The sequence below is a fragment of the Otolemur garnettii genome, unplaced genomic scaffold, assembly GCF_000181295.1.
Source record: "Otolemur garnettii isolate 467f Iridium unplaced genomic scaffold, OtoGar3 scaffold00043, whole genome shotgun sequence".
Taxonomy (NCBI): Eukaryota; Metazoa; Chordata; class Mammalia; order Primates; family Galagidae; genus Otolemur; species Otolemur garnettii.
In genome coordinates, this window is record NW_003852438.1 from 12,229,516 (window position 1) to 12,241,002 (window position 11,487).

An 11,487-nucleotide genomic window follows, 5' to 3' on the forward strand; every position below is an offset into this window, starting at 1 on the left:
AACGTCACAGAGTAGGAGGGAAAGTAATGCCTCCCGCAGAGGCATCAGCCCAGTTTGTCCTCTAAGTCAGTTCCCCGTCTCCTGTCGCCATCCTGCCATGTCCGTGGAGCACCCCACACCTTTTCACTCGTCCCATTTCCTTCCCCTCCCCTTGAGGAGAGCTCTGCTAAAGCCACCATCATTCACCACAGGCGTGGCGAGTGTGTCAGGCCCTGTGTTGGTTCAGTTTGCGAATGTTATCTCAGTTACTGTTCAGAAGGTAAGTGTGCTTTCTTCAACTTTCACTGCAGTAAAGTGGAGATTTACAGAGGTTAAGGAACTCCCTCAGGGTCACACGTGACAGTGAAATCCTTGTCTGAGCCTAAAAACTGTGCTTCTAGACTAACCCATCCTATACCTGTCTGAATTTCAGTGGCGCTTGGGCAGAAAAGCTGGTCAAAAACGTGTTTCCGAGCTGAGTTGCCGTCTCTCGCTCTCCTTCTCCCAACTCTCCCCGATCCCCTGCATCTGAGGTCCTCTCCATAGCTCTTAGACCTGTTTTTTTTCCCGGCTTTTACTTATTATTATTTTTCAAAGTAAATACTCCTAAAATTCAACCCTTCCTGCTTTTGTCATATGACTAATATATTCCCTGTGCCTTCTAGGAGTAAAGGGAAGGTAAAATGGCAGTACTGGGCTGGGACAAACAAGGGTGGAAGGCGGGTACGGCCTGGTGTGGCCCCAGGCTGGTGGCCTCCGTGCCCACCCTACACAGACCCAAGCTTGCCTGTGGAAGAGTCGCCCTCAGAGAACTTAGAGGCCTCCAGTTCCCTCAGGATGGAGCAAGGCAGGGTGGAGAGAGGGAGGAAGTGGCGGAGAAGTCCGTGTGGACTGTGCACCATCTGTGCTGAACACCCGCATTGGGCTATTGAACAACCTCGGCAGGGACAGGGTCGTGTAGAGGCTTGTATTATAAAACACCAGCCGGCTTCCTGCTCTCAAGGAGCTTACAGTCTGAGCATAGCTAATGAATACTAGATTAATTTCTCCCAAGAGGCATAGGAAAAATGCTGGGATCAATGGGTTTACACAGGATAAAAAACAACCACCCAGAAGGAACGTGGAGCTTTGCTGTTTGGAGTCTCATTGTGCTGCTCAAAATGGGCGTGTCTGACCATTCTTTTCTAGAGCCTTGATGGATGAAACCAGGTTTGGAGACTGAGTGCCATTATTTAGTATGGACTTTGGCTAAAAAGCAAAAAAGCAAACTCCCTTTGTCTACTGCTAGAGCAGGACTAAGGCAGGGCAGTGAGGCGGAGCAGCCAGTGTTTGAGGATTTAATTTGGTAACTTGCGCTGCCCCACCCTTTGCTGCTCAGTATTGCCAGGAAACGTTTGTTCGGGTTTTCTTCAGACCCGAAATTTCAGTCATTCAAAGCAAATGCCATGACCCAACTAGGGAAGGGGATAAGGTCCAGTGGATTCATTTTGTGGAGATAGAGAAGTGTCAACCTTGGAAAAGGCAAACCAACAGCCTTAACTAGAACTGTGAGCCTCAGAAGCTGAAAGCCATCCTATTGCCCCAGGAACTTAGGACTCGGGAAGGAGCTTACCGGGCAAAAGAGGATAGGCCCTGGATGGGACTTCCTGCCACACCAGGACACCCAGAAAACTTAATTCTGACATGTAAGTCCCCCAAAACTCTCCCTCTCTCCTCTCTAAGTCCTGATTCTTTAATTCCATATCCTTTGATAGGACTCAGAACCCCCTGGAGTGGATCCACTCTGAAATTCCAAGGTAAAAGCCAGTGGCCTTCAGTTCTCACAGAGAGAAGTTACGGACAGACCCCAAGCAGAGGGAGCTGGTTTTAATTCTGCCTTGCCCTGCATCTCATTTCTAGGAATAGGTGAAAGGGATCTGTTCCGTCTTTTCCAGATTTCAAAAATGTGTCCTATCTGTGCAGTTGTCTCCCAGATGAGCCCATCTACTTCTCAGTAGGAAGTTTACAAAACTGCTCACAGACTCCGTGTTCAACCCTTTAAAAGCCTCATCCCAGAAGACAAAGCCAAGGGAGTTCCAGGAACCTCTTGCTTTTATTTCTTCTTCATTCAGTAGCAATGAGGAACGGCTGACTGCCCCCAACTCAGAGACCTTACCTTGCCTTCTCGCTCACGGTCTTCCCAGCTGTGGCAAGCAGGCAGCCGCAGGAAGAACCACCCCAAAGCAGAGGCTCCAGGCCCTGCTGCTGTAGCTTAGTGATGGCCGCACAGATATCGGGTCATATTATATTTGCTTGTGTTTGCATCTTAACCACATTTTCCTGGTCCTGGCCAATCACAGCCTCCCTAGCATGGGGCTTGACTTATTCAAACCAGAGGGAAAGCTTTATCTGTTCCTATTCAAAACAGCAAAACAAGAGGAGACTTTTAAAGGCTTCTTTTCTCTTTTAACTCCAGCTCCACACCCTGAGCTAATTGATTTTTTAAAAGTGCACAGCCCATCAATAATGCAGGAAAGAGGGTGGGAGGATATGAAATTTGCCATATTGTAGATATGGATGCATTACGCTGATGACAGGAGGCAGACACTGGAGCTGCTCTGGGTGCCTGGGATGTGCAGGCTGGCGAGAACCTCTCTGAGAAGCTTCTGGGCATTTCTCAGAGGGAGGGGAAGTCTGGGAGAGGAGCCACGAGAGTGTTATCAGGTCATGCTGTTGAGCTCTTTGGAGGTCTGCATGAGTCAGACATCAATACAATCAATATTCGAGTGCCTACTATGTGCCAAGAACTATGCTGGGCTCTGAATTTAGGGCTTCTGGTTTTGAAGAATGGGTGAGGCACAGAAGAATCAAGACTCTAATCCCTTAGGGCTTTTGGTTCTTGCCCAGAAGTCAATAGTACACCAAGCATATGCTTGATAAGCACCTGGATGGCAGTGGAGTTGGACACACCACTCACTGTATGTAACCTTGAGCAGAAGCTCAGTGCTGAATCTGCAGCTGGTCCCCCAGCTGGGTGCACAAGTCTGCTCAGCCTGGGCTCCCCAGCTTTACCTGACCCAAGGGGTTAGAAGGGAAGAAGGGCAGTGCCCACGAAGTGACCAAGTAAAGGGGCAACAGTCAGGAGGCGGTTCTCATTCCTGAATAGGTTTCTTAAACCACTTTTATTAATTGTAAGTAATACAAATATTCCAAAAATATAAACAGACACTTAATGGCGTCCTACATTTCAAGTTTTTGAATACAACAAATTTATCAAACCATGAATCTGTAAGCAAGATAGTCAGAATCCCGGAGCCTAGCCCAGCCACAATGGGAAGCGGGTCCCCTACTCTCCAAACGGCACCAGGAAGGGGAAAGCAGAGCAAAATGGAATGTATCAAAGTTGGGTAAATGCGAGCAAAGACCCCAGGAGGCCCAAAGTGGAGGGTCTGCTTTAGGGCAGGCCCTGTGACATTAAAGGGACATCAAAGCACAGGGCAGCTGGCCAGACCTGACCTCTTTCCCCCTGTCTGAATGCAGATATTTCTGGGGGTTTTAAGAAAACAAAACAAAACTAAACTAGACCCGTTTTACAAAACAGGTGAATGAGGAACAACAGTGGTTAAATAACCAACTGAAGACCTGAGGGGGGAAATGGACTTACCTTTTCATATACTTGGCCTGGCTAGGACCCTGGGCACCGACAGCCTTACAGGGGACTACCCTACTGAGGCCTCAGGAACAGGGTAGGGGCAGCAGGTCAAGGATAGGATCCGTTTCCCAGAGAATGACTGCCTTTAAACTTCCCATGCTCTTAGCACAAAGAAGCTTCTAGACCACTGCTAACGAGGTGAGTTTATACATTTACAAAATGGTTAAAATCTTTGGGAGGCAGGAGGGAGCTAAACAGAAGGTCCCACATTAACTGAAGACAAATTCATTCAATCTGTCTAGTAAGGGACCCATGGGCCTACAGAGTGTCCCCTCTACAATGTGCAGAGTGGAAACCCCTACCTGACCCTTTCCCAAACTGGTCCTGTGTCCAAAGCTCCCCCTATGAGAGGGACACGAACATCAGGCTTTTGATTTAGAAGCCCAATCAGAGAGACACACTGTGTCCCTGAAGAGGCACCTTAAAGGACTGAAGCTGGCAGGTGGGCAGATGCCTGGCATGGCTTGACGCGGTGCTGGTCAGGCACCAGTCTCCAATGGGAAGTGCTGGTGGGAAGCCCTAGGACAGAGCCCAGGATGAGCTGGCTTCCTCCCAATCTTGCCCTCCCTAATCGAGTCTGGTCTGACTCCTCTGGGGAACAAGTTTTACAATCATCACTTGCCCCTAACACACTGATAATCAAAACTGGACCGCAAATAATGGCTGGGCTAGCTCCAGTCTGTATGGATGGACCCTGTTTAGAATTGGCTGAATTCCTTTTCAGAAGGGGCAGAGGGATTGGGAACGGCATTTCCGTGGGAGACTCCAGGTGGGCAGCAGGGCTGACAGCAGCAGCTGTAACCGAGCGGGGCTCCACACAGAAGCAGCAGGAACACTCCCTCCGAGCCATCCTGGCTTTGGTCACAGTTCAACTCCAAGCACTTGGACAAGCCTGGTAGGAAAGGGGGTAGCACAGGCTTTCTTCACCTGGAAAAACGTGGAGCTCTAAAGGAAGGCAGAAAGAGTCACTGGGACTCAAGTTTATAGCCTCTTATTGCTTTTTAGTCAGAAAAGCTTAGTTGGGCTCAGAGGTGAAGGTTTGGCCAGGGGCAAACCTCAGGGTAGGGCCTGGAAGAGGTTCCTCCTTGCAGTGTTAGGATAGTGGTCCAGCCCGAGGCTGAAGTCAGTTTGCCTTACTTTGAGTTCCCACTTTCCTTCAGGAGAGGGTTCTCCTGGCCAGCACCTGGAGCCCTCTCCCCTTTACCTGCAGCAGGACCCTGAAGGCACCAGGGAATGCTACTGGGGGCAATGACCATATGAACTTTGGGGACTCTTTTTCATTTTTGTGATGCCAAAGAGAAAGACAAGGTCTCACAACCTTAGGACAAGCAGGGAAGGTGGCACCCCAAAGCTAGAGAGATGTCAGCCAGCTATCACTCAGAACACCTAGCTGCTACTTCAACACCTGGTTTTCTGGAAACTAGTTCCTTAAGGCTGGACCTAGTGTGTGGAAATTGAAAGGGATAATGGGGGTGCAACCTGAGTGGGTGGCGCAAATCACAAATGCTTTGTGACACCTGCTTCCAGGGAAACAGAGATAGGGACAGGAACTCCCACCCCAGGAGGGAAGGAAGAGAAGGAGAGAATCCCACCCAGCCCCGGGGGAGGCCATGATTAAGGCAGTGATGCTGAGGTGGGCCCCCCTTAAGGGGCCCCTTGTGCTCCCAATTTCAGCAGCACTTTTCCTCTTGTTTTCTGGCCTGGGGAAATTTCCACTCTGTGATGATTTTTTAAAGCATTCACCATTAAGAACCTTTAAAAGCAAGAGATGCCCAGTGCACAGGTCATGAGGGGCCCTGCTCACACCTGTCACCAGAAGCAGGACACATGCATGTTAGGTTGGCAAATTTAGTGACAAGAACACCTGTTCCCTCTCACCCCAGGAGTACAGGAGTTCTGAGGCCCTGGAAGGGAAAGCGACAGCTAGGAAAGATAAAGGCTGGAACAGAGCCGGGCACAAGCCCAGCCCTGGGGGTGGGGTGGGGGGAAGACAGAATAAGAAGAACGCTGCCCAAGAAACAGCAGGGGCTAGGGCAGCTTAACTCTCCCCAGCTGCTGGAACAAAGGTCCTTGCACCAGCACCAGCAGAGAATCCCTGAAGAGGAGACTTATGGCAACAATCCCAAGCTCAGCTGATCTACAAGCCAAGGGGACACACACATTCATCCTTGAGGATTTCTTTCTTTCCTGCACTCCCAGGGCCTCCCACATTCATCTGGGGCCCAGGACTGCAGCTGTGTCAGAAAAAAAAACAGGCCCAACACTTCATGTTTAGAAAGAGAATTTTAAAACAGAGTCAAAAGAACGGAAATCAGGCATCTGTCCTCTTCCAGGGCAGGGAGAAGACCTCCTTCCCCACAGGTTCAAGACTATGGCTAGGTGGTAAGGAAGGCAGGCCCTGCACCCAAGCCTTGGGGAGACACAGAAAGGACCCAGGCCAGGCACTTGGCTGGAGGCAAGCGCAGCCCTTGGGCCACAGGACCTAATGGCCACTGGGGGACTGGTCTGGAAACAAGTTCTCATCTTCCCAGAATGTCATCTTTTTGTCTGCAGCAGTTGGCTGGAGAAAGATTTCAGAAAGCTGTGTTCATGGGGCATCCAAAGGCAGCCTCTGACCTTTCCTTTCTCCTTGGCATAGGCCTTAAAATACTGAGGAAAGGCCATGGTTTGGCACTGGAGCCTTCAATAGTCTTCATCCCTATAAAGCTCAGTGGCTCTCAGGGTGACAGGAGAGGAGATGAACTAACTTGGGAAGTCTTGATCTTTCAGTTTCTCCCCCACAGGAAACACTGTACATGCTGGGGCCATAGCTCACAGCAACACACTCTCACGCACTCACACACGTCTTGGGAACCCGACTCAGGGAGCAGGTGGCTCTGATTTTCGTTGGTCTGGTATTTGCCATTCAGCATCTAACCTCTCCTAAAGCTCATTGCAATCGTTCCTCACTATTTCCAGGCCTTGTTTGGCAAGGTGCTCCAGCTTCCACTCCGTCGGGCTGATCATAAAGGCACAGTATAGCAAAGTCCCCTACTGGGATGGCCATTGCTCGGAAGCAGGGAGGCTAAGGGGCCCGCAGCTGCCCGAGGCTGGTGTAGACGTCCTCTGCTCCGCTCAGTTCCTCAAATATTGGGATCAGGTTCAGCAACTCTGTGTCTGCCATGTCATCAAACCAGGACTGCACGGGTACCTGGGACAGGGAAAAAGTAGCATCAACTTCCTGACTGCTATTCTTTCCCTTCTCCACCCTAGAGCCATAGAGGCCGGCTGGGTGTGCTAGGGTGGGGCACTCCTCTGGTTAAGTCCACGGACACAGCCCACGCCCTCTCTTGCCACGTGGGCATGCAGGATCACTCACAGCATTCTCTGGGTGGAAGATATAAGAAGCAGGTGAGTTGTCCAGGATGAGGGTTTTCCTCAGGTCCCTCCCCAGGCGGCTGAGGTCCTTGACATAGCAGCCCTGGTGGAACACACAGGACTCCCGGAAAAGGCGGGCCCGGAATACCCCACAGCGGTCCAGCAGATCTGTCACAGGGTCGGCATACTGGCAGGAAAGAAGCCTGACTGTGGATGCAAGCCTGGTCCCCTGTGGCTTCTGTACACCAGCAAGGAGGTACTGGACTACCCGGTGGCTGCCACACCTGCTCCTCGCCCCCCCCCCCCGCATCGTCCCCCCTCCCCAGGTACCTTGGCCAGGCTGGCAGTGAAGAGAACACATTCGAAGAGCTCCCCCATGCGCCTCAGGAACTCATCCACATAAGGCCTCTTTAGCACGTACACCTGAGGAGAAGCAGAGGTCTGCTGGAGGTGCCCTGCGAGGCGAAGCCTGCAGCACCGGCCAGTCGCACAAGGGTAGCCTGAAGCCAGGCTCCCACACACAGCCTCATGGATCGCCTGGCTGGAAGTCTTCTGCCCCACAGCCCAGGGCACTAGCATAGCCCCTCAACAGGCTTCTGGGGGCTCCATAGTGCCGACCACATCTCGGGTCAGGAAGAAGTGAATACACCATGTCCCAGGAACCATCTCTGTCTCCAGCGTTGGGCCATCAGCTGCCTCCAGAAACAAGTAATCAAGAATAGGCCTCACAGATGGAAACAGCCTATCCTGGATTACTTGAATCCAGCCACAGCCTCGCAGATAACTTTTTGTCCTTGGCTCCAGAAGGACAGTCTGTCCAGGACACCATCAGGCAAGGACACAGACGCTTCCTGGAGCCTCTGACTGCAGCAGGGAGAAGTGACTCTTTCCCCTCCAGGACCACGGATCAGACCCCCTGCCGCACCTTGCCTTAGCACCACCTACTGTGTGCTCACTCCTCCTGCTACCCTCACCACCTGGGTCCACCTTTCATGATCTTCACATTTTGGCCTAAAAGGCTCTCTGGTTACACGTGCCCCATCTGCATTCAATTGCTTCCCTGCCTCTGGCCTGCACAGCTGCTACTGGAAACATTTCCTCAAAGCTCCTTTATCCACATCACTCCCGAGCTCAAAGCCAGGCCTGCACAGCCCTCCTCTGAGCACTGGCCTCGCTAGCCCTGCGAAGTTGAGCGGCAGGGCCCCTCTTCTCTGGGCAGCCACGGTGCAGCTCCCGTCAACCTGCCGTCCCTCAGTGAACCCTGTCCACTTCCCAGCTGTTTTCCAAGCTTGGCATCCCTTCACCATTCTCTGCTCAAATCCTGCCTTCAGCAGCTACTCGCCCTCATTTTTATCTCACCCCTTCTTTATTACACTGCCTGTCTAAAAATATTCCTTTCTCTTTTCCCCGTGGGTTTTGATATCTCTTACCCACAACTAGCTTGTCAATGGCTGCGGGGCCAACCTTGGCTCTGACCAGGGGCTAGTGCCGGGCCTGGTGGAGCACCATGAGTAGGGAGGTGGTGACAAAAGCCTCTGATGCACGTGGGACAGCGATGACAACCCACAGAAGCCTCCATCTGTTTCCCTACTAGTAGCTTTACTGTGATCAGGCCATGCGAGCAAGTACGAGGGCCACCAGGGCACCTGCTAGGGTATCCCAGCCTCTCAGGCCAGCGGGCAGACCATCTGGGCAAGCATTGTGAGCAAACGGTCTTTCGCCACCAACACATGATCCTTGACTTGGGACTGAGCAGCTATGCTGGGCTGGAGCGTGGTTTCGCTCAGATCTGAGTGCTCTTCACATTGACAGGAGCACATGGAGTGAGTACTTGGGCAGAATCAGGGTAGGGCCCCAAGGGGAAGGAAGTCGGGAGGGTTTTGCAGGGGAGGAAATGCCTGGGCTGGGGAGGAGGGGATCCACTAGCCAGTGGGGGTGAGGGGGTGGGAGAGTGGGCATGAGGAAAAGGGCGTTCCAGGCAGAAGGAACAGCTAGTGCTGGCTTCCTTGCCTGTAACAGGCAGGACAACAGCCTGAGGAGCTGAGGAGCTGAGAAAATGTGATATATTGTAACAGTGCTGGCCTTGAGGGGGTGGGCTCACTAATGACAGCTACTACTATCATCAAGTAATGTAAACCATTCTTTCCAACAGCTCAGCTGCAAAGAAAAAACAAGGATGACAGCTACAGAGGGGAGGGAGGTTTGAACCTTTTCTTTAGATGAGAAGGCCCTGAGTGTCTAATACTAGCAAGAAGGGGAGGCTCAAGTTACAGAAAAGAGATCTACTGGGGGAACACAAGCCCTGAGAGGGGCTGAGGACCCAGCGCAAGTGAGGCAGAAGGCAAACTCCCCACGTTCCAGGCTGGGTGTGGCTTGCTAGGCGGCTCACCTGGTGAGTGGTCCCCTCGATCTCCACAGGCACTATGAAGTCAGCGTTGTTGATCGGCTGGAAGGCAGAAAAGTTAATGACATCAGCATGGGAGAGGCAGGAGAAGCAAGTCACCACGCCCCTGGGAGGGGTGGGGAGAAACAGATCTTAGAGACTCCTGGGTGTTCCTCCTGCCACCCCACTAAGGGTTCTCACCCACTCTACCCCACCAAATTCTGCCTAAGCTGAGTGTTTGAGGATCTTCCTGAGTGACAAACATCCTGATAAGACAAATAGGGGCAAGAGCCACAGCTGATTCAACCGCTCTTGTGGCCTTGCTGTGATGAAGGCTGGGTGGCTCTTTGTTACGTGGCTGGGGGCAGACGCAACCTGTCAGCAGTGAAGGGAGGAGCAGAGGGTTTCTACTCAACACCCATCAGTGTGGCTCCAGATATCTGTAACACCGGGTGACCAAGACGCTGGAGGCCTGCCTTCTCCCCTGGTCACTCCTCTATCCTCATCTTTAGGCACCTTACAGTGCCTGTTGTCGGGCTCATGAAAGGGCCCCAGATGGGGGCAGGAGGGGCTCTGAGGTTGAATTACCTTAAAGGAGCTATGCACAAGGGTTTCATCCAGGTCAATAACCACACAGATCCTTCCTTGATCTTCCTCTGTCACCTCTGGGAGTAGGCAGGTCCCTGGGATCTAAAAGCAGAGCAGAGTGCTGAGATTTGCCCACCAAGAAAGCCCACTGTTCCCCTCAGACCTCTAGGAAGAGCTGGGCTGTTTGTGGAGACAGAATCACCAACTCAGGACAGACACCATTTAAAGGCAGACAACAGGTAGAGTTGGTTTCTGGGTTTCAAACTCCCAATGGGACTTTAAGTGATGAGAACATTGGTGGTGGAGGCTACGGCTGCTATGGGATGGAGAGCAGCTGCAGGAGGAGGGAAGGTAGCACCAGCTGTCCCCGGAAAGCTACTGCCTTGCACACAGTAGGCCCTCAGCAGTGTATGGCTTCTCAGGGCAGGCAGGTGGTTGGCTAGGCGGGGAGGAGTGAGGGTACCACCCTGCCCGACAGGGCTTGCCAGGGTTCACAGGGTCCTGAGCTTCCGAGCACTTAGCCAGCCAGACTCACATACCTGATAAAACTGGTACTGGAGACAATGGAGCAGATCCGACTGGGGAAGAGAAGAAGGTTGTCAGTGCGCCAGCCAAACCTACCGCTTCTGCCTCAGGCCTGAGGGCAACTTTCTCCCCAAGACCCAGCCACCTGAAGCGAATGTGACAGAAGTGACTTTTCCGGGGAGGTAGGCAAGAAAGGGGAAGAGCCAGGGCTTCTTTCCCACACAGGCCTGGTGAAGGCTGGGGAAGACGGTGTCCCTACTCTCAGATGCCCCCACCCTCAGCTGGACAAAGTGAGGGACAGGGGACTCAAGTAGCTGATTCAGGGACACCAAGTGAGAGGCACATCCAAATCTAGACCCCTCATTATGGCAGTTTCGCCTTTTGCTCAGCCCTTCACCCAGGCTTCTCTCTGAGAGCCTGTGCATTCTATGCCCTCCTCGCGGAGACATACAGGGGACACTAAGCCCCCACCCCCAACAAAACATCAAGGAAGCTACACAGTGGGAACCCAAAGTATGAGGAAAGGTGAGTGCTGAGAGAAGAGAGAGACCTTTCCCTGCCTTTTGCTAATAATTAAGTTATAGTTGTAAAAAGTAGTGTTCTTAACAAAAACCTTGTGTAAGAAATTAAAATCCTAGCACTTAAATAACCTTAATGTTGGCATTTCAGTGTATTTCCTCCAAGTTTGTGTTATCGGTCTTTTCTTTCACATATGATAATACATGATTTCACACTCTGCATGTGAAACTTAGTAACAAATGCTGCGACTCAGCACTTCTCTGTGTTACTGAGAACTCTTTGTAAAAATCACTTAAGTAATGCTATCAAGTTATCTGAACTTTATTTAACCATTTCTCCCCATTGGAAAATGAAGTGATTTTTCACTCACTGATGTACGTGTCTGTCTTTTGAGACAGAGTCTATGTTGCCCTTGGTAGAGTGCCGCAGTGTCACAGCTCACAGC

The 11,487-nt window shown here is 51.7% G+C and overlaps 1 protein-coding gene across 1 annotated transcript in view; it reads right to left on the bottom strand.

Moving 5' to 3' along the window:
* Positions 1-3,113: 3,113 nt before the first annotated feature.
* CTDSP2 (CTD small phosphatase 2) overlaps positions 3,114-11,487 on the bottom strand; it is a 26,830-nt gene continuing 18,456 nt past the window's right edge. The window contains exons 3-8 of the mRNA XM_003790596.3: positions 10,538-10,576; positions 9,999-10,100; positions 9,417-9,473; positions 7,358-7,450; positions 7,029-7,214; positions 3,114-6,860 (exon numbers count right to left, since the gene is read on the bottom strand). Coding sequence (XP_003790644.1) covers positions 6,735-6,860; positions 7,029-7,214; positions 7,358-7,450; positions 9,417-9,473; positions 9,999-10,100; positions 10,538-10,576 — 603 coding nt within the window. The 3' untranslated portion in view covers positions 3,114-6,734. The remainder of the gene's footprint in view (positions 6,861-7,028; positions 7,215-7,357; positions 7,451-9,416; positions 9,474-9,998; positions 10,101-10,537; positions 10,577-11,487) is intronic.